Source organism: Crinia signifera, chromosome 2 (genome assembly GCF_055691185.1).
Source record: "Crinia signifera chromosome 2, ASM5569118v1, whole genome shotgun sequence".
Lineage (NCBI taxonomy): Eukaryota > Metazoa > Chordata > Amphibia > Anura > Myobatrachidae > Crinia > Crinia signifera.
In genome coordinates, this window is record NC_139218.1 from 34,564,880 (window position 1) to 34,586,805 (window position 21,926).

At 47.3% G+C, this 21,926-nt stretch overlaps 1 protein-coding gene across 1 annotated transcript in view; it reads left to right on the top strand.

Moving 5' to 3' along the window:
* Positions 1 to 774: 774 nt before the first annotated feature.
* Positions 775 to 21,926, top strand: part of URB1 (URB1 ribosome biogenesis factor) — a 57,135-nt gene continuing 35,983 nt past the window's right edge. Inside the window, exons 1-13 of the mRNA XM_083171886.1 lie at positions 775 to 1,053; positions 3,055 to 3,194; positions 3,353 to 3,504; positions 3,738 to 3,870; positions 4,422 to 4,518; positions 5,762 to 5,847; positions 6,620 to 6,745; positions 8,393 to 8,523; positions 9,736 to 9,931; positions 13,484 to 13,621; positions 16,982 to 17,155; positions 17,593 to 17,749; positions 21,246 to 21,362. Coding sequence (XP_083028012.1) covers positions 936 to 1,053; positions 3,055 to 3,194; positions 3,353 to 3,504; positions 3,738 to 3,870; positions 4,422 to 4,518; positions 5,762 to 5,847; positions 6,620 to 6,745; positions 8,393 to 8,523; positions 9,736 to 9,931; positions 13,484 to 13,621; positions 16,982 to 17,155; positions 17,593 to 17,749; positions 21,246 to 21,362 — 1,765 coding nt within the window. The 5' untranslated portion in view covers positions 775 to 935. The remainder of the gene's footprint in view (positions 1,054 to 3,054; positions 3,195 to 3,352; positions 3,505 to 3,737; positions 3,871 to 4,421; positions 4,519 to 5,761; positions 5,848 to 6,619; positions 6,746 to 8,392; positions 8,524 to 9,735; positions 9,932 to 13,483; positions 13,622 to 16,981; positions 17,156 to 17,592; positions 17,750 to 21,245; positions 21,363 to 21,926) is intronic.

Below are 21,926 nucleotides of genomic sequence, written 5' to 3' on the forward strand. Positions count from 1 at the left end.
CTTAGCTGGTGCACAGCTGTAGTCCAGGGTTGCCGACTTTGAGATTCTCCTCTCCGGGAGAAGCCCGGAGAGGAGAGATTCAGCAGACACTCAGGGGGCGGGGCTTGCGAGTGACATCACTAAGCCCCGCCCCCATGCTGGTAAAGCAGCTAATTCACGGATCTCCGTGGAGGGGGCGGGGCTAAAATGACGCGATTTTGTCGTTTTAGCTCCGCCCCCTCCTCTGAGACCCGAGGATTGCGGCATTTTAATGCCGCGATCCGAGGGTCAGCGGGGGTCCCCCCTGAATCCGGGAGGGTTGCCCACCCTTCCGGGGGGCCGGGAGGGGGACCCGATTTTCGGGAGACTCCCGGAAATTCCGGGAGGGTCGGCAACCCTGCTGTAGTCATTACTAACTGTCACATTTTAAAACATGCTGCATTCATTCCTACTATAGATCCACAGGTGGCCTGTGAAACATGCACCGTTGGTAGATCTTGAGGACACGTTTGGCCACCCCTTACAGATAGTTGATCTCCTGCTGTACGTTTAGCAAACATCGATGGTCACGAACTTTCAAACTAGCCCTGGCGACCATCGATAGTGGTCATACCGATGGCCTTCTCTAATCACTGATCCCAGCGCTAAATGTTATCAATACCTCCTCCCCTTCTTCCTTATACATAACAGCACTGGGGAGTACGGGGGTTCTGCCGCGGGTGTAGCTGCCGGGTGTGTGAACTTGCTTAGGAGTCGGCCTCCAGCCCACAACATGCTCCATTCATATACTAGTCTCCGACTCCTCCCACCTGAGGAGGACAGCGGGTCACATGGGTGTGACGTAATCAGGGGGTCCTTTCGCCTACTAGGAATTGGAAACAGCTTTTACCGGGCCACGTGGGTAGTTGCTTAGGTCTAATCGTCCCACCGTGTGCGGCGGCAGTGCAGCAGCAGGGATGGGGAACAAGCGGAAAAGCACAAGGGAAGGAGGGGCTGAAGTGCAGCCAGGAACCCCGGAGGTGACAGGGACCCGCATCAAGTCTCTGTTATCAGACCCGCAGTCTGCGCTGGCAGGTGAGAGACGTATATACTGTATATATGCAGTTCTGTATATTGATTATGACAACTCCTTGTTTTCCAATAATACACATACACATGCACACGGGGTGACAGTTCCCTGTGTTCTGGAGATACAGCGTGCCATGCCTGGTGTGCCAGGCGCAGTGTGACAGTCAGTGCCCAGTAGTGTGATAAAGATAGTGTCATTGTTGCAGAACCTGGTGTGCCATTCTGTGGCCGGCATTCAAGTGTTGCTGTGTGCCAGCCGTTGGCTGTCATTCCAGTAGCGTTGTGTGCCAGCTGGTGGCTAGCCGTCTAAGTGGCGCTGTGTGCCAGCCGGTGGCTAGCCGTCCAAGTGGTGCTGTGTGCCAGCCAGTGGCTGTCGCTCCAGTGGCGCTGTCATTCCAATGGCGCTGTGTGCCAACCGGTGGCTGTCGTTCCAGTGGTGCTGTGTGCCAGCCGTTGGCCGTTGTTCCAGTGGTGCTGTGTGCCAGCCGGTGGCCGTCGTTCCAGTGGCGCTGTGTGCCAGCCGGTGGCTGGCAGTGTGATAAAGATGCAGTGTTTCTGTATGTCAGGGTCATGTGTTCTATCGATAAAGTGTAGTAATACCCCTTTTACACCAGCCCTGCAAACCTCGCTTTTTGCACAGGAGCGCGCAAAATACAGGTTTGCAGGCGGTGTAAACGGTGTGACCCAGGTCATGATACCTGGGATTTCAACCTGGCAAGCAACCCTGGATCCGTTCACTGCAATGGAAAAGCCGGCACTAGGAGATGCTCTCTCATATTCCAGCAGCAGTGGCACAGGCCTCGGCTCTGGTGACGTCACCCGCATGACATTATGCTGGATCGGGATACTGGTCTAAAATGGGTCACAACCGGCTTGGAGCCGAGTCAGACATCCTGGGTGCGACCTGGCTTGCTGGTGTAAAACAGCCGACAGACGGGATTCCAGCAGTCCGTAGTCCGACATCGGAATCCCGACTGTTCTATGTCTGACAGTCATGAAACCCGACTGACAGGAGCTATTCTCCCTCGTGGGGATCCACAACCCCCATAGATGGAGAACAGAACCTGTGATGAGCCACTGAGCCTGTAAGGTGCCTCTTTGTGCTTTCTCCGTTGTCGGCGTACCGGCAGTCAGGATTCCAATGTCGACCGACCTGCTATTCCACACCCATTCTAGACATACAATAAGATACAGAGTGTGAATGCAAAGTGTTGACGATACAATGTGTCTGTGTTATGCATCATCTGCAGTTATGGATGCTGAGGGGATCAGTCTGTATTGTGTAGTCAGTGACAGCGCAGGAGAGGGATAGCCCAGTTGGATGTGAGTCTAGGTCATTGGTCAGGGAACTCGGTCTTAATTACTCCACGCAGTACATGTTTTGTAGGTCTCCTCACAGAATCACAAGTGAAATAATTAACTCCACCTGCGGACCTTATAAAATGTGTCTGTGAGTAATTAGTACACCTGTGCACCTGCTGGGTTACCAGCAAAACATGCACTGTGTGGGGTAATGAGGACCGAGTTCCCTGACCACTGATCTAGGTGGTTACCGGTTGTCATCAGTGGGCAGCAGCCCTGTCCTCACTGCTAAAAATACTTCCAGGCAACTCCGCGTAGCCCACAATTCCGTCTACACACCCACTATGACCACTGCTTACTATAAAACTCCATTACAGCCTGGTTACGCCCCTCCAGTTGCAAGCGGAGAGCAACCAATAATTAATGTCTGCATCACCCATATTGGCGTAGACCTTCATTCCAGAGTGTTCTGTGTGTGACAACACGATTGGTAGCTGCCTCCATGTTGCCAATAATTCTCCAGTGCCCTTACAGTATATGCAGTTATGTGTGTGGCTGATAAGGTTATTGCCCTCATCTCATTCTCATATCGCGGAGTGATAGGCGCTATTGTGCCCTTGTTTGTTTAGATATAGATTTAGCCATTGTCAATTGTAATGAAACGTTTGTGATAATTCTCGTTATTGTTTTTTTGTTTCCCCCAAGGTTTGGAGCAGTTTGTCAGTTTATCTAGAAAACTTCCCAGCCCTCACCTCTACGATGTGGTTGAGGGTTATCTTAAAATTTCTGTGGAGTGCATAGAAATTCTGAAACTTCTTGATGGAGAGAGACGTCCTGACAGTGAGGTGAGGAAATGATATGGTCAAAAGAAAACTTTCATGTACAATAATCCCTTCAGACCCCTCGCTACACATATATTAACTTACTGTTTTGTGTATTGTTTTCTTACTTTCACTTCTGATGACATGATGCAATTTTTTAAATAGGTTTTTTTCCTTGTTAGACCATCCTCATTTTCCAAGCTCTGGAAGCCATTTTGCTGAGGACCGCCAGTGACCTGTCACATCTCAGTGTAGCTGGGGTCAACATAGTGAAGAAAATGCTGGACACACACATGAAGTTGATCTATGCTTCCGTCTATTCCGAAACTCATCGGTATGTACAGTGTTGGTGGCTTTCCATGTATTGAAAGGTCCGTTTGGGGGCTGGTGAGGCCTGCTGATACTTGTTGTTCTACAGTAGTTGGAGAATCACCTTCTCGGTCATAGCAATATAGAAACATTATTTAATTTCAGTCTGACATGACTGCCCCCATGATGTTTTCTGTCCCTTTGTGGAGATGAGAAATAATGACTTTTTTGAATGTTTCGGATTTTTTTCTTTATCAGGGTGTCCAGAATCTGCTTCAATTTACTGTCCGCGATGGTGACGCAAGGGCCAGACTGCGCTAGAAGTGTGTTTAGCCATTTTGACTTCAATAACAAGTACCTACCGGGGCTGTTGAAAAAGAGAGATAAACAGGTAGGAGGGGACAGAAAAGTTAAATGTGAGAAACCGTTATTTATGCAAAGGATGAAGGGCCAGATGCACTAAGCTTCAAAAGTGATAAAATAGAACGTGATCAACAGCCAGCCAATCAGCTCCTGCCTGACATTTTTAAAACACAGTCTGTGACATGTCCGGCAGGAGCTGATTGGCTGGCTGTTTATCACTCTCCATTTGATCAGTTTTGAAGCTTAGTGCATCTGGCCCTCTGTGAGAAACCTTCTTATGATGGATTGGCTGAGAACCTGGAGGTGTGAACGGGACTGGGTCGAGCCGTCAAGGGCTTTGGGGCACCTAAGACAGGTTGGCGTGTGGGGGGGCAGGGAGGAGTGTGGGCAGCCACACAACCACTCACAATAACAGTGTGAGCTTCACTTTGCCTTTCACCCTTCAGTTTTTAGCTTGGGCAGTGTCTGACACAGGTGATGGCGCATCTGGTAGATTATCCTCCGCACCACCCCAGTCTGTGGTACCTGGCAGAACAAAGCTACAATTCAGCTAACGCTTTATTACTTCTTTCTTTACAGGGTAGACCAGATGTCCGTATGGCATGTATCCAGTTTGCACTTTCCTTCCTGATTTGTGGTGATAATACCACCATCACTCAGGTGTTGGAGCTTAAAGGTATTTATTATTACACATGAAAGTTATAGTTTTGTAATATTTTTAACAGCTCAAGAAATGTTGTTACTGCTTGCTGTCCGGGCCTGCTCTGGCAAAATTGAGGCTCTGCCTGGTGCTGGTGCCCAAGCCACCCAATATGTGAGTGCTGAATGAGTTGACATTTAAAGGGGCTGTGGCCTAATACAAGTGGATAACTGGCTATTCGGAGGCTATTCTCCCCCCTTGTCTGTTTCCAGCCATGAAATCCCTCCCTCTTGTGTGTCTCCAGTAACTCAATCCCCAACTTCTTTAACAAGATCGTATACTTTACTTACCTTTTGCTGTACTCAGATTCTCTCCTCCGCATCGCTCTCTGCTGTGAATTACACTGACAAACTTCATCAGTCACGCCAGTCACACTGATGGAAGATGCAAGATATATATGATCAGCGCTAGACTCGACAGGCTTTCTGCTGCCGCCAGTCATATAATATACATCCCATCGGAGGACAGCCACTGTAAGCCAGGACTTGCAGTGGATTTTATGAGGCCTACAGGCTGAGCGATGCGAGATCTCTCAGCACCCAGCGATCTGTCAGGGTCAGTGTTCTTCAATGAGAACACTGTACCTTAATAGATGCATGCAGGATATTAATAGCTGGGCGATATGGACGCCAAGGGCCGTGCATCGCTATCGCTGTGTCTTCTACAGGTAGCAGAGTAGGGTCATTTTTTAAGCAATCTATTCAAAACAAGTCAGATCGCTTAGAAAATGGGCTGAAATTACCCCATTAGATATATGGGGATGCAGTGTAAATCCTGGCGGTCGGGATCCCGGCGTTCAGAATCCCGACGGCCGAAATCCCGACACTTTCTCCCTCCGGGGGTGTCCACGACACCCCTGAGGGAGAATAAATTAGTGTGCCGAGCGCAGCGAGCCCGCAAGGGGGGCGATCCACGTCCAACCCCCCTTGTCGGGATTTCGACGATCGGGATTCTGAACGCCGGGATTTAATACTGAATCCGATATATGTTCCCCCAGGCAATTACCTACGCACAGAGCCAACTTTGACAGCTGTAATTTATCCTAATGTTAGCGGCTAAAATCTGTACTTTACGTAAGAGATTGGAACTAGATTATACAGAGATCCATCCGCCAATCATACGGAGAGGAAGTGTAATGGGCATTGGCTTCTGCGTCTGCTGCTTCATCATTTTCTCTGTACCATTAGAAGATCCCTAATACGTGGTGATGTCTTTGCAGATTTTTTTGGGGTGATATTCAGCACTGGATTGAAAGAAGACCGAATCTCTACTATAAACCTCCTGCTGTCACTGCTGCAAACCAAGGTGATGCCAAGACTGCATTTCATCAACCGACAGCCATTTCCAACACCACTATGGGCCTGATGCACTAAGCTTCAAAAAGGGATAAAATGTAGAAAACAACCAGCCAATCAGCTTCTAACTGTCATATTTCAAACTCAGTCTGTAACATGGCAGGTAGGAGCTGATTGGCTGTCTGTTTATCACTCTCCACTTGAAGCTTAGTGCAGCTGGCACTGGATGGGACAATAAATCAGATTATTCTCAAATATACTTTTGAAGGACAAAAGAGTAACGTAAAAATAAATGGACCCTTTGGATATGGGAAATATATGTTGCTTCCCTAATCTCTCTCTAGCGTTCACTTTCGGGTGAACAGTGGGTAGGGTGCCGTGCCCACACCTGTGAGGTGGTGTGACCTTGTTACATGCCCCAGTTCATCACTCTTGGGGGTGTGCCCAGAGCTTAACAGATGCTGGGCTGCGGCCAATCCTTCGCCCCATTGTGAATAGACGCTGTCACAGCAGAGGGTTACATGTTTTAGCGGGGGAGCCTCAATAAGGGCAAAATTGTGTTTTGTCATTTTAAAATCTGGCAGAGGGCGCAGGAACAGCCCAGCGGGAAATTCGTTTTACTTTCATCTGATTTGCAACATTTGAGTTTTTACAATGTCTTTTAGAATGTATTTTCTTTAACAATAAATAATATACATAGCATAAATAAGTATTCCTTTAGTATTTGAGGTGCTCTAAATGTGCAAATGTCCCTTCATAGGTTGTTTTTATTTTTTTTGCAGGTTATTCATAATAAAGCCATCACGAAGACCCAGAAATTGCGCTTTTTTACTTCCATAATTTTAAATCATATTGCGTCCCTGTACCGCTGGAGCGGTATTGTAGATGTGAGCACCAAGGACGTCCAGGTAAGCAAGAGGGTGGTCCCGTATAATGATGGTTATTGTTGTTTAACAGCTGATTTCTCTTTTGGCTGCATGGGGGTGGGGGGGGGCTGAAACTGTACACACGGTGCGAATTGCACCATCGATTGAACGATAATCAAAATCGCATAGCCCAGAGTGTATATCGGACATAGAGCTATGCAGCACCCAATCCCGATGCGCGGCCCCATGGCATCCGAGTCAAATGTTGAAAAAGACTGCAGCACAGTCTATTTTTACTATCTATCAGCCTGGCACCTGCGCTTTCCATCTACCCTCACCAGCTGATGGCGGCACCCCACCGGATCCCGATATTGGCGGCCGGCGGATAGCCCCGTGAGTTAACAACTTTACTGTTGATGTAGAAGCCAATCCCATTAGTAGCAGGATAGATTCAGTACTACAAGGTCTGCCTCGTCTTCTCCTGTGTAACCTACGTTTCGATAGCCCCAGTTGTTTGATGAGAAAGGCCGGGGCTCTCTCTGAATGTTGCCAGCCTGAGATTGGAGTGCCATGAGGAATGGATAGACCTCTATGATTGAGAAATAGATACCTCACAGGTCCACAGGTAGCAGCTTCATTCAATGGTACCCACCATATGCCAGTGTCAATGGCTACAGTGAAGAGGTGATTTTGGGATGCTCGCGTTCTAGGCAGGGCAGCAAAGAAAAAGCTGTATCTGAGACTGGCTAATAAAATGAAAAGATTAATATGCAAAAGTACACAGATATCGGATAATAATGGACGGATGAATGGAAGTTTGAGGTGTTTGGATCCCACAGAAGAACATTTGCGAGATACAGAACAAGTGAAAACATGCTTGAAAAGGGCCTGACGCCATCTGTCAAGCACAGTGGAGGAAATGTGGTGGTCTGGGGCTGCCTTAGTGTTTGTGAAGTGGAAGATTTGTACAAGGTAAAATGGATTTTGAATAAGGAAGGCTATCACTCATACCCTGTGTACAGTGCTTGACTGGAGCCAATTTCCTCCTCCAACAGGAAAATGACCCAAAGCACACCTCCAAATTATGCAAGAATTATTTAGGGAAGAAGCTGGCAGCTGGTATTCTACCTGTAATGTAATGTAGTGGCCAGCGCAGTCACCAGATCTCTAACCCATTGAGCTGTTGTGGGAGCAGCTTGACTGTATGGTATGCCAGATGGGCCCAAGAAGCCAATCCAACTTGTGGGAGGAGCTTCAGGAAGCTTGGCGTGAAATTCCTTTAGATTATCTCAACAAATTAACAGCTTGAATGCCAGAGGTCTGCAATACTCTAATTGCTGCAAAAGGAGCATTCTTTGATGAGGGACAAAATTATTTAAAATAAAAATCAGTATTTCTAACCTTGACAATTATGTTCTATTCATTTTGCAAATCATTTGATAAATAAGTCAGTTTTTATGTAAAACACCAAATTGTCTGCGACCCCAAATGTTTGTACGGTAGTGTATCTAAATGGTCTTGCCTCCTTAAGGCGGAGCTTATCCAACAGTCCTCCTTAAGGCTGTGGCCCTGTTTTGTCCAGAAGGACTGGTATGTGCAGTAAAGAATATGCTCCTTTCTGTTCTGGTTGGAGATGTCTGGCACGTGCAGCCAGTTTAATATTTGTCGTTCTTTTTGTTTTTCATTTAGGTCACCACTGATCCTAAGGAAGCGGGGAAGATAATGATCAGGGAGTTGGTACACAACTTCCTTATGGATCTGTGCTGCTCGTTAAAGCACGGTATCACTTTCCACGACCCCAGTCTTGGCACGGCTGCCAGGTGAAATCTATTCTATTTTGCTTAATTAAGCATCGTTATGTTGATAGTGTGGTATAATAACGGTTTACATGGAAGGAGTAATAGCCCCTGCTTGCGGGCACATATAACAGGGGATGTTGAGACCAGCGGCACTTGTCTCTGCGGCATTGGCAGTGACTGCAGACACAGGTGTTAAAAATGATGTTGCCCATAGCAACTAATCAGATTGATCATTTTCTAGGATGCAGGTTCTCAAACTCGGTCCTCAGGACCCCCAGTGCATGTTTTGCAGGTCTCCTTACAGACTCACAGGTGAAATAATTATCACCACCTGTGGATTTTTTAAAATTGTGTCAATGTGTCATAAAACGAAGGGTGTTCCCCCTGCTTCCGCCCAATGCCCGCCCCCTTTCCACCCATCATTGATGACTAAAACATATGGACCATCGAGTAATTCGCCGATCCATTTGTGTACCGATCGTGAAAAAATGTTTCAGTTTATTTTTGACAGAAAATTGCTGATTTCCACAACTGTTGGAAAAATCTGCACTGATTGTTGAATATTCCCTACCACCATGATGAATGTGGGCATATCGCAAAAGTCTTTTAAACCTGTTTGGTCTAAATTCACCCAGGAAAAGACTGGTGATACCTTCAGTCTCCGTAGTCTCCACGCTGATGGTTTTGTCAAGGCTAACTGGTGTAACCGGTACTTGATCCAGATCACATAACCAGCGCTTTACCTAGTGCACTTCCACCAAATGCTATCAAGGTCAAATATGGAATAGGTAAAAGCCCCGTTATGGTTACTGCTGGCCCAGAATACGCACTGCTTTACTCTCATTCAGCCCATATTTAGCGTCCGCGTTTTATTAAAGTTTTTCTTTTTTGCATAGGGCTTTTTTTTTTTTCCTACCCTGGATTGTACATGAGGTAAATTTTGCTAAAGCTTCTAAAAAATGATGAGATGATGTTGCCCATGACAACCAATCAGAATTGTTATTTTTTTTAGGCTGCAATAAAGAAATGGTAGACAGAATATTATTGGTTGCTATAGGCAGCATCACCTCTCTTCATTTTAGAAGATTTCGTAAATCCCGTAATGTTGGGCACAAAATCTGTTCATGTCTCTGTAATTATCCCTGTAGAAAGTTTGGAGTCTGTAACCAGTTCAGAGCCATACAGTGTTACCTGAAATATAACTGGCCTCTTCCATGTGTTGCGTGTGACCAGGGCGGGCAATGTGGTGCTTCTGCAATTCCTGGTTGGACTGAAGTCTGCGACTGAAGATGAGTTGGTGGCGGAGCTGGTGGTGAGCATACTGAAGGTTTGCCCTGACCTGCTAATCCGGTACTTTAAGGAAATCCCGTACTCCTTTGTTCCCCGGCTGAAGTCGGCATGGCTGGATAACGTAAAACTGCTAAAAAAGGTCAGGACCAGATTTTTTTTATTAATAAATCCAATTATTGCCATATATTTATTAAAATGCAGTTAATCTTTTTATCTATAAACGTACGGTATTTTGCACTGTTTTAAAGGTCTTAAATTAGTTTATTTTTCTATCTGATCCATTCCAGTCCTCGCATCGTGTGCTTCCTACTCGTAGGGGGATAGTTACTAAAGTGCAGATTCTTTTAAATGGAGATGTTGTCTATAGCAACCAATTCTAGCGATTGTCTTCTAGAAGGTGCTAAATAATATGTAAAAACTCATTGGTTGCTATGAGCAACATTTCCTTATATGTCATAAAATCCGCACTTTAGTATAAATACACCTTAGTCACCCACATGTACTGTATCCTTACGTTACTACTGTGATCCCTTGTAAACAAGATGGATGAGCTGTCCCTGCTCATAAATGATGCAAGATCAGGCACTGCTGGCTCATCTATCCTATGCTTTACTGAGACATGGCTAGATGAACTCATTGCCGACTCCTCGGTGATGCTGCCGGGCTACAGTCTCCTCAGGGCTGACCGCGACAAGGAGCTCACCGGAAAAACCAAGGGAGGAGGTATCTGCTTCTTCATAAATGAAGGGTGGTGCACCGACGTAAAAACTCTGAGTAAATCAAGCAGCCCTCAACTAGAGACACTCATCATTAAATGCAACCCATTCTACTCCCCCCGGGAATTTGCCTCAATAGTCCTGGTGGGGGTGTATATACCTCCCCAAGGAAATGCGAAAGAAGCCCAACTCCAACTGGCCACCAGGATAACAGACACAGAACTCAAACATCCGGAAGCACTGCTTATAGTGATGGGCGACTTCAACAGTGCCAACCTGTCCCAAGAGCTACCGAAGTACAGACAGCAAGTCAGATGCCACACCAGGGAAGGACGTACCTTAGACCACTGCTACACCACTATCAAGTCTACTTACTGGGCTATCCCCCGGGCAGCTCTGGGCCTCTCTGACCATTGCATAGTCCACCTTCTACCAACTTACACCCAGAAGCTAAGGTCAGCTAAACCAGTGGTCAGATCAGTCAAAAGCTGGACAAACGAGGCAAAAATGAAGCTTCAGGCCTGTCTCGAATGCACAGACTGGGGAGTCTTTGAATCCTCCGCTACAAACCTAGACAATCTGACCGACACAGTGACAGCCTACATCAGCTTCTGTGAGGACCTGTGCGTGCCAATCAAAACAGCACGCACCTTCAACAACAACAAGCCATGGTTCAGCGGTCAACTCAGGAAGCTCCGTCGGGCAAAGGAAGAAGCCTATCGCAGTGGTGATATTGTCCTGTACAAACAGGCCAGGAACTCCCTAACACGGGAAATCAAGCTGGCAAAAAAAAGATTCTCAGACAAGCTGGCGAACAACCTGTCAACCAATGACCCCGCGTCAGCTTGGAGAGGCATGCAAGCTATAACCAACTACAAGATCTCTCAAACCCCCTCCACCATGCACCAGAAACTAGTGAACGAGCTGAACGATTTCTACTGCAGGTTCGAGAAGGAAGCTACCTGCATCAGTCCTACCCCTGACCGGGGCAAAATGGCTTGCCCACCCTCCTTCCAAAACTGCCACCCCCAGACTCTCCAGGTGGACCAAACAGAGGTAGAAGGAATGTTCAAGAGGGTCAACCCTAGGAAAGCTGGAGGCCCAGACGGAGTGTCTCCATCTGCCCTCAAGACCTGTGCAACACAGCTAGCCCCTATCTTTACCAGGATTTTCAACACTTCACTAGAAATGTGCAAGGTCCCCACCTGCTTCAAAGCCTCAATTATCGTCCCGGTTCCCAAGAGCTCAACTGCGAAAGACCTCAATGACTACAGGCCGATTGCACTAACATCAGTGGTCATGAAAGTGCTTGAACGTATGGTGCTGAACCACCTGAGAGTTGTTACAAATGCTCACCTCGACCCCCTGCAGTTTGCCTACCGAGCAAACAGAAGTGTCGAGGATGCAGTCAACCTAGGGCTGCACCACATTCTACAGCACCTGGACAGTCCAGGCACCTATGCAAGGATACTATTTGTTGATTTCAGCTCGGCATTCAACACTATCATCCCTCACATCCTGGAGCCAAAACTCTGTTCACTAGGAGTCCCAGAACCTACATGCTCCTGGATCACTGACTTCCTGACTGAAAGGAAACAGGCGGTGAAAGCAGGCACATTCATTTCAAACACATGCACAATTAGCACCGGTGCCCCTCAAGGATGTGTCCTCTCCCCCCTGCTCTTCTCCCTCTACACAAACGACTGCACCTCAGCAGAACAGTCAGTAAAAATTATAAAATTTGCAGACGACACAACGGTTATCGGCCTAATCATGGATGGAAACGAGTCGGCATACAGACGGGAGGTGGATCGGCTAACTAAATGGTGTAGCGGAAACAATCTTGACCTCAACCCCCTCAAAACGGTGGAGATGGTGGTGGACTTCAGAAGGAAACCAAATGCCATGCACCCACTCATAATATCTGACAGAGTAGTGTCGAGGGTCGACTCCTTCAAATTCCTAGGAACAAAGATTTCCTGCGACCTCAAATGGGGTCCCAACATCATTACAACTGTCAAGAAGGCTCAGCAGCGGTTGTTCTTCCTGAGGCAACTCAAGAAATTCAACATCCCGCAGGAGCTGCTGCTCATCTTTTACACTGCCATAGTAGAGTCTGTCCTTTGCTCCTCGATCACAATCTGGTTCGGAGGAGCAAACGAGAATGACAGACGAAAGTTGCAAAGAGTGGTGAGGATGGCAGAAAAGATCATTGGGGCGGAGCTCCCCACTGTCCAAGAACTATACCTAGCCAGGGTCAATAAGTGTGCAGGAAAGATCTTGGCGGACAAGCTACACCCTGGCCACAACCTGTTTGAACCCCTTCCGTCAGGCAGACGTTTTAGGTCCATCCCAGCAAAGACGACGAGAACTACAAAAGGCTTCTTCCCAATAGCTGTCCACCAACTAAACCGTATTGAACATACCAAATACTAACTCGAACTTTTCTAGATACATGTGAAATGTATGTGATATATGTTTATGCCTCTCTTCCCACCCCCTTTGTGTTCCCTGATTGATGCTGCACTGTTACCACAAAAAATTCCAAGCATACGCAAGTATACCTGGCCAATAAAGATGATTCTGATTCTGATTCTGATGCGAGAAGCACCGATAGCTCGCCCTCAGTATTCAACAACCCCCTCCCCCCCCCCCCCCCTCAGTATTCAACAACCCCCCCCCCCCCCCCCTTCACTTGCTGTTTCCACCTTGCCTTTTTCCCAGGCGCGAGGTGGCCCGTCACAGAATGCAGCGGACTCGCTACATTTGTGGCAAACCTCGCCGTTTAAGGGGATTCTGGCCAAACATTGAAGACAGCGAGGGGGGGTTTGACAGCAAGGATGGCTTGTTTTCGCCGAGGAAAAGCCATCATCGACGTACAAACCCCCCTCGCCGGCCACATTGAATACCGCCCCTTGCCAGTAAGGGAGAACCTTGGAACGCACAGTACTGATCATTGTTTTTACTTGTTACAGATCTATGAGGCGCAGTCCCCGATATCTGTGGCTTTTAAGACCACAGAGTTTGTCCCGCTGCCACGGCTGATCAACATGGTGATGATAACTACCATAGCTCCAGTGTGTACGAAGACCATGTTCACTCAGGGACTTAATGTGAGTTTCATTCTCTGGCTGCAGTGACGTCCTCAGGTCATCTGTTGTGAACACAGGAAATGTACAGGACCTACATTGGGCCAGATGCGCCAAGCTTCAAAAAGTGATCAAGTGGAGAGTGATAAACAGCCAGCCGAACGGCCCCTAACTGTCATTTTTACAACACAACCTGTAACCTGACAGGTAGGAGCTAATTGGCTGGTTGTTTATCACTCTCCACTTTATCATGTTTTGAAGCTTGGTCAATTCTCAGGCTACAGAATGACATTAACATTTCTGTGTCACCTTTTTCCGATGCGAACAAGCTTTGCTTGGGCTAATCCTATACTGTAGCCGGTGTATTCTCTTACATAAATTGCATGTCCTCAGAGATTCTGGGCCAGATTCTCTAAGCTTCAAAAGTGATCAAATGGAGAGGGAAAAACAGCCAGCCAATCAGCTCCTTTCTGACATTTTTCAAGCACAGTCTGTGACATGGCAGGTAGGAGCTGATTGGCTGGCTGTTTATCAGATGGCCATACACTCTTGCGGGAAGTCACAGTAGTGTATAAAGGGGTTTGATACGAAATCCCGACCCCCGAAATCCGTGGATGGCCCTTGCGGGCTCGGCACACTAATTTATTCTCCCTCTATGGGTGTCGTGGACACCCATAGAGGGAGAAAGTGTTGGGATTCCGACCGCCGGGATTATAACTGCATCCCGTATAAAGCGCTGCAGACTCGGTGTAGGATGGTGCCACATTTGCTAAAAAACTAAACTAAAAACCATGCTTAGACCACTGGTGCTACTGCTGATTGCTGGCCCTGTCATATGTATTAAATATGCTGCACTATGTATGAGGCAGACTATAGCTTTTTTACATTATGACTATGACCTCTTCATGGGTTGGGATCGTTTGGTCTACAACAACTAGGTCGACATGGGGTTTTTCACAGTTTTTTTACCTGAATCTCGTCACTGTCGACATATACACAGTTTAATGTGCACCGCATCCCCTCACATTGTTCGCTGTGTTCGCAAAGCTTCGGGCACACTATATTATTCTCCCTCCATGCCCTAGTGGATGGTAGGGCATGAAATACCGCCTGTCGGCTTAAAACAGTGAAAAACCCAATGTCGACCTAATGCTTGTGTCGACCTAGACCCATGTCGACCTTGCTGTCTGTCAACCTAGTGGTGTTGACCTAATGACTGTATCCCCACAATTGCTCTAATATGTTTGTGACCCCCCTTCCTTACTCCTAACTGGGCTGCCAGGCTCAGCACTAGATACCTTATATTGTGGAAGGGTGGCCACACAGAATCCCCTCCAATTTATATCTAGAAAAGTATGTTTAACATGCCACTCTGTTCAGGCCAATGTACCCGTCAGATGGCGCAGATGGTGAAACCATAGCTGTAGGTTGAAAGGCTGCCTAAACTGTTTTTTTTTTTTTTTTTAAAGGTATTGCTCAGAAGGGACTTTCTGAGCGATATCTTCTTTAAATAAAAAAAAATGGGTAGTGTGCATGCTCATGTGAGTTGTTTACACCATCCCATATCCCCCCCCCCCCCCGTCAGCTGAATGTAGTGCATGTAGGGCGAGGTCCAGGTGACATCACTGAAATATCTCGTTAACTATATGTATATTAACAGTTAACTTGTTAACAGTGTATATCGACATTATCGTCCACCCGTGGGACTGAGATTATCGTTAACGTCTTGTGGATCATCTTGTGTGCATGAGGCTTAAGTTAAGGAGAGGTCAGTCAGTGCTTTGGAACTCTTCAGCATCATGAGCCAAGCAGGCAGTGGTGGTTTCCCTTTGGTATCCAAAAGCCCCAGACTTCCCCCGAGGCATAGTTTTCTTCCATGTGATTTGTTTTGTGAAGATGGTGCCCAGCAATAGTAGCTGTGATGCATTGGGGTTTCTGGGGTTCCTCCGTGTCCAGGAAAAATCCATTACTGTGTACAAGACATGGGACGCACACTAGCTGGAGCTCTCCAGGGCTCTTTGTCTACTACAGAAAATCCTAGACCAGGGCTGTCCAAACCAGTCCTCGAGATCTACCAACGGTCCCCGTTTTCTAGATCACCTAGCCGATGCACAGCTGTAGTCATTACTAACTGTCACATTCCCCAGATCACCTAGCCGATGCGCAGCTGTAGTCATTACTAACTGTCACATTCCCCAGATCACCTAGCCGATGCGCAGCTGTAGTCATTACTAACTGTCACATTCCCCAGATCACCTAGCCCAGGGGTGGCCAACCGGTCAGAGGTAAAGAGCCAAAAAATATCAGTAGTCAAGCTAAAGAGCCAACATCATGCGCGCGCCGAAGGCGCATGCGCCAAAAAAAGGGGTGTAGTCTATTTTGACCCCTTGGGTGGGTGTAATACAAATATGCCTCCAATAGTGCCAGATACACATATGCCCCCCACGGTGCCAGGTATGCACCACACGGTGGTTGGTATGCCCCCACAGTGCCAAAAAGCTGGTATGCCCCCACAGTGCCAAAAAGCTGGTATGCCCCCACAGTGCCACAAACTGCTATGCCCCCACAGTGCCACAACTGCTATGCCCCCACAGTGCAAATTTCCCAGCAGCAGCACTCACCGTTGTTGCTGCTGCTGCCAGGCGGGGAGAGGACAGTCTGGTGTCCCCCTGCAGTCCTCCTGTCATGTCACCGATGGGAGGAGAGCACAGCACACCGCGCGTCTCCTTCCCTGTGACTGGGCCGCCCACCAATCAAAGCTCACTGGCCGGCTCCTGATTGGCTGCTGGCCCACGAGCTCTGATTGGCGGACGGCCCAGTCACAAGGATGCACAGTAAGGGGTAGGAGAGATGCGTGATGCGCGCTCTCCTCCCCTCAGAAGGAGAAGGGATTCAGGGAACCGGCAGCAGGGGGGACTGGGACAGACGATGGGCGGTGGGCAGCAGTGGGAGCAGGAGCCGCACTTTACAAGGGGGAGAGCCGCATGAGGCTCAAGAGCCACAGGTTGGCCACCACTGACCTAGCCGATGCACAGCTGTAGTCATTACTAACGGTCACATGACCCAGATCACCTAGCTGGTGCACAGCTGTAGTTGTTACCAACTGTCACATTTTCAAACATGCTGCATTCATTCCTACTATAGATCCACAGGTTGCCTGAAAAACACGAAGCGCTCAAGGACAGGTTTGCCCACGCCTGTTCTAGAGGGATCATTTATTTTCCCAGTTTGCCCAGGGGATAGACTGATTGTTGTTTTGAGAAATTGTTTAATGATTAGCAGAAGAGACCATATTTTCTAGCAACCTAGAAATCGCGACATTCTCTTAATTGGCAAAAATGTGTATGTGTAGCATCGGATTTAAATTAATTTTTTTTTTTGTAGGTACAAAACAAAATTGTGAGACATACCACCCTGTCCCTCATGTGCTCCATCCTGAAACGGGCCGAGCAGAACATCGATCACTGCCTGAAGGAAGACGTCTGGCAGCAGTCGGACCTCTACACGCCGGCCACCATGGCAGAATTTGGCCAGAAATATAGAGAATCTCTGAGTAAGGTGAGGACACTCTTCTCCTACGGGTCTATTAGATGGCATGCTCAAAATCTAGTTTCTCTTTGGCAATGCACAGTGCAGACTTTAGCTACCTGAATGTTTGCTCACACCACCAGCCAATGATGGTATGATCCAAGGGGACCCCCGTTCCTAGTTCTCATTGTTATGGTGCCCTTACACTTATGCGATGCCCATCGCATCTGATCGCATCAAGTGGTGCCCAGTGCAGCACCCAATGTCGCATGCCATCTGCGATGGACATCGGGTGCTGGAAGAGGGGTGGCGTGGCGGCTGTGTAGCAGGGTAATAATACCAGCAGGTGAGCGGCCGGGGCAGCGATGATGCGGAAGTCTATTCTATCGAGTGTGAGTCCTTATTATTTTAACTGAATATTATATTACGGCGCATTAACCATTGGAACTGTCCTATCATCCGCATAGCTCTTGCCGGACCTTAATACCATAGTATCAACCTGGCAGTCACTCCTAAAGCAGGAAGAGGCCGACATCGAGAAGGGGAAACAGCTGCAGACTACAGACATTAAAATCAAGACCTCCGAATCCAGAGAACTGGCAGGAGTGATGGAGGAGAAAGAGGGTAAGATCTGTATATTAATGTACGTATGCTCCTGTAACATGGGAAATATTCCAGCAGCCAACACAACTTGTAGAGTATGAAATGCAGAATAGTTTGGAGAAACCATTTAATGATCTTTTGTTTTATTATTTGGGCAGCATCAGGTTATATATAAGAAAGAGGATCCACCAGCTAGAACAAAGCAATGACCTATTCTATGACGCTGTAGTGTGAGCAGGGAACGCCATATACATCAAACTAAATACCTGGTTACTTTGCTTAGAAGTAATGTGGCCGAACGTCACTCTACCGTTTATGATGCATTAGCATTGTGCTCGGGAAAGTGTGAACTCTGCCAATCAGCTGCTCAGTATAATTTTATATTATGCAAATGATAGATGTTACTTCAGTGCTGATTGGTTGCCATGGGCCACTTCTCCTCTGTCTCACTTCTCCTCCCTTATCACTGCTTCATACATCTACCCCTCATTTCGTTATTTGCAGCTCACCACTAAGCAGGAATTCTTCAAAATACGACTCCTAAGTGGTCAAATGTTCCGAGCAGCAAACCTTTGCCCTTTTAAAACCTGGTTCTGGTTGATAGAACTACGTTGTCTAGATATAGTGTTCCCGCTAGGCTGTTTTAGCGGGGCGCTGCACCCTGCCTGATTTTTAAAGGTCAAAATGCGCCCTGTCCCGCTGAAAAATCCTGCCGCCGCCAGTGTGACCGGGGAAGCCCAGCGACGCCGTTGCTCTTCATCCCGGCTTGCTCTTACTTCACCATCCATGTCGATATAGAGGGATAATATAATAGTGTGCCAATCATGGGCCCTTATTCTGGTTGGTGCGGTAATATCCGCGTGCGTTCGTCCTGCCGATGTTTTGTGTCTGCGCATGTGCAGAGGCGTCTCTGCGCATGTGCGAGCGGGGCGTACGGCCAAATCCCGCATGAAATGTGAACACTCCGAACGGGGTGGAGAGGGGCGTGAAGGGCTATTTGGGCTCATTACCATATGCATACGCCCCGCGTTTCATGGGCGTTCCCATGCAAACGCTGGGCGTACGCATGGTAATGTGGCCGTGACGCACGTGTAGGGGGCGGACATATGACATCGCCGGATGTCAGCTGCCCGCCCAGATCCCTGCTTTTGCACGGAGAAATGTCCGTGTGGTCTGAGGTTGCGGGAGCTGGTGGAGCACTCGGTCCTGCATTCGATGGTCTGCGACCATCGAATGTTGGGGGAGGTTCCCTGAGATGGAGGAGGCGTATTCCGTGAAAAATACACGTGCGGTCCGTTCGGCCAGCTTCTTACCGCGTACGGACGGAGTTGGCGATCCGTATGGAAGGCGGGGTTTTGCACGCACGGTCCTGGCCGCATATTCGGATCCGGCCGCACCGATCAGAATAAGGGCCATAGTGTGGCACGGAGCGTGAAGCATGGCGAGAGTGCATGTTACACTAATTGTTTTACCTTTTTCATGATGGGAACAATAGGAAAGTATCACATGTACAGGAGAGCTGGTACTTTAATAGATGGTAGAATTAAGGTGTGTTTAAAGCTGGATATACTGGTAGAGAGTCTGACTAGGTGAGAGTTAAGGTGCATTCACATTGGGCGTTTTTGGCCAGCATATATGCAGACCGATGATGGGAATAATCGGTGAGTTGAAAATCGCTCATTACACACAGCGATTTATTTATTTATTTTCCATCCAAGCAATTTTTTTCAGGGGTGGATGACTTTTTCCATAGGAGGACGCTATGGAAAGCCGTCCACCCCATCGCTCATCTGCTGATAATACCAAGAGATGAATGGCCGCCGCTGGTGATGATGTGGGAGCGTGCATTAGCGCTCACTGCTCATTGCCGACCGTACACCCTGGATGGCTTTTGAGCTGAAAGCAACTCAAACTGCAAAACCGAACTGCTTTCAGCTCAAAGTCGACCTGGATGTATAGGGCTTTGGTTCCAGATGCTGGTGGCACATCTAGAACAATCTTATAGGCAAGAATTTTTTTTTTAAGTTTTCCAAACATGAATGCTTAAATGACTCTGCTATGGCAGAAGTACACCAAGTAGGAGGACTGAGTTGTATAGTCCTTAAATGGTTGCTTTACACCCCAGAGGCTGGTAGTCAGTACAGTTAGTGGACTTACGAGCAGCTCTCCTGACGAGTAACACGAGTGCTATACGATCTATGAAGAATATAATAATGAATCTGTTTAAATCAGACACACATTGATAGTGATGTATGCTGGAGAGCTCCCAGGATCTGAGCAAAGCGGTCATCCTGGAAAGGAATCAAATCGATCTCCCATTTACACTTATGTGAAGCATCCTAGATATTGCAGAAGAGTAGGTTACAGTAAGAAGACATTTCCTAAGGGGCAGCCTAAGAAGTGGAGTAGAGGGAGAGGGGAAACCAGGAGAAAGGCCAGTACCAAAGCATAGTGGAAAAGGAGATACCTATAGACGGCAGAACTAGGAAGACCAAACTCTGACCTGAATTTCTCAAAAGTATACTTAAAAAGTCCAAAGGTCTCCAAGCTGAGCATGCCCTCTCCCCCAAATAAATCATGAACACCATAGTGCCTGCTTACGAGGACTCATGGAGCTTCAGGATCTGCCAGGCATTTAGAGAGCAAGACTGGCAAAGGAGATCAGGGAACACCTTCCACTCGACACGGAACCTCGCCAAGATCCAACGGAACGGTAGTCTTGCTCTGGATCCAGATATGCTAGTTGAGAAGCCATATAGTAAAGTCTCAAATATGGCAGATACCCTTCATGTGCAAATGGTACATTTGCGCAAAAATAAGATCATGGAGTCACGTTCGCATTTGTGAGAAGATTCTTCATTTTCATAACTTACTCTTAAGTATTTTGGTGTGGGTCAATGGATTGATGTGTTATGGGGGACGGTCATAAGGTCGACACCAAATGGTCAACTTGCATAAGGTCGCCAGGTGCAAGATGTCAACAGGTGCCAAAGGTCAACATGAAAAATGGTCAACATATTTTTTTGGGGGTTGTTAAATCTTGTGTTTCATATGTCATTACAAACTGGACCCTTGGTGGACTTGATTTACTTTCCAAATGTTCTCATGGATCGTAAATCAGGCAGACGTTGAGAAAACACGTGTGAATGCAAAGCCACCTTCATCTGACGGCCTTTTGTATCACTTAACCTGATAACTGTTGGTCAATACATTGACGGTCTACCTTCTGGGTACCATGTATTCATAGGAACATATGTTCGGTTCCTAGATGCAATTGTAAATGTTTATACACTTGTGAATGATACTGGTACCGAGTAGGATCACCATGGGAGGAGATTTATTAAAGTTTGGAGAACGTATCAATCAGCTAACTGCCAATTTGCAGGATGTCTTTGTAAAACGCCAGGAGCTTATTGGTTCTTTATATCTCTCCAGTTTTTGATACATTCCCTCCCCAACAGGAATTATATACCCTCTATTACAGTTTCTGATGTTGCAATGTTCTCATTATTCTCAGATACTGTCCATAGCACCCTGGTGAAGGCCTCCCTCCTCCAAGTTCTGTGCCTGTATCAGCGGGTGGTTCCCCATCTGGTGTCTCAGAGCAATTTTGATTTCAGCAAACTACTTAAAGGTGAGTAAAGAGCATGCAACCATCTTCAGCGACGCAACAATCGCTTAGGAAAGTTGAACTCAATAGAATCTCAAAGACCAACTCTCGGTCTATGGACTGTTCTTGGGATCTAAACTGTAGCTCCTGGAATCATCGGAATCAACAGAGTTTGAGCAACTGCCATCAAACCTGGCCAGCATGTTGTGGCACCAAATCTCCCAAACCTCCTGCACTTAAGTGCAGAAACCTTGTTCCGGTCTAGTTTTTTTGTGGAGTATCAGGCGGATGGATCTTGTTGAGGTACCGATCTCCTTCACTAACTGGGTCATGGTCAATATGGTGACCACCTCCATTATGGGCTGTTGTCTTTGATGGTAGGCACAAGTTGGCTGCAGTTCTCCTGGTCTTTCAGTGACCTTATCCCGCACCCAAATTCTGTTACCCAATCAGTTTTTGTGATGGTGCTTCCTCCCTAAATGCAGCTCGCATTTGGTCAAAACTCTCCTGCTGTCATAGACCACTCTAGTAGACGTAGAAGTTGATGTCTCCAGTGGCATAGGCTGGGCTTCATAACGAGTTTGTATA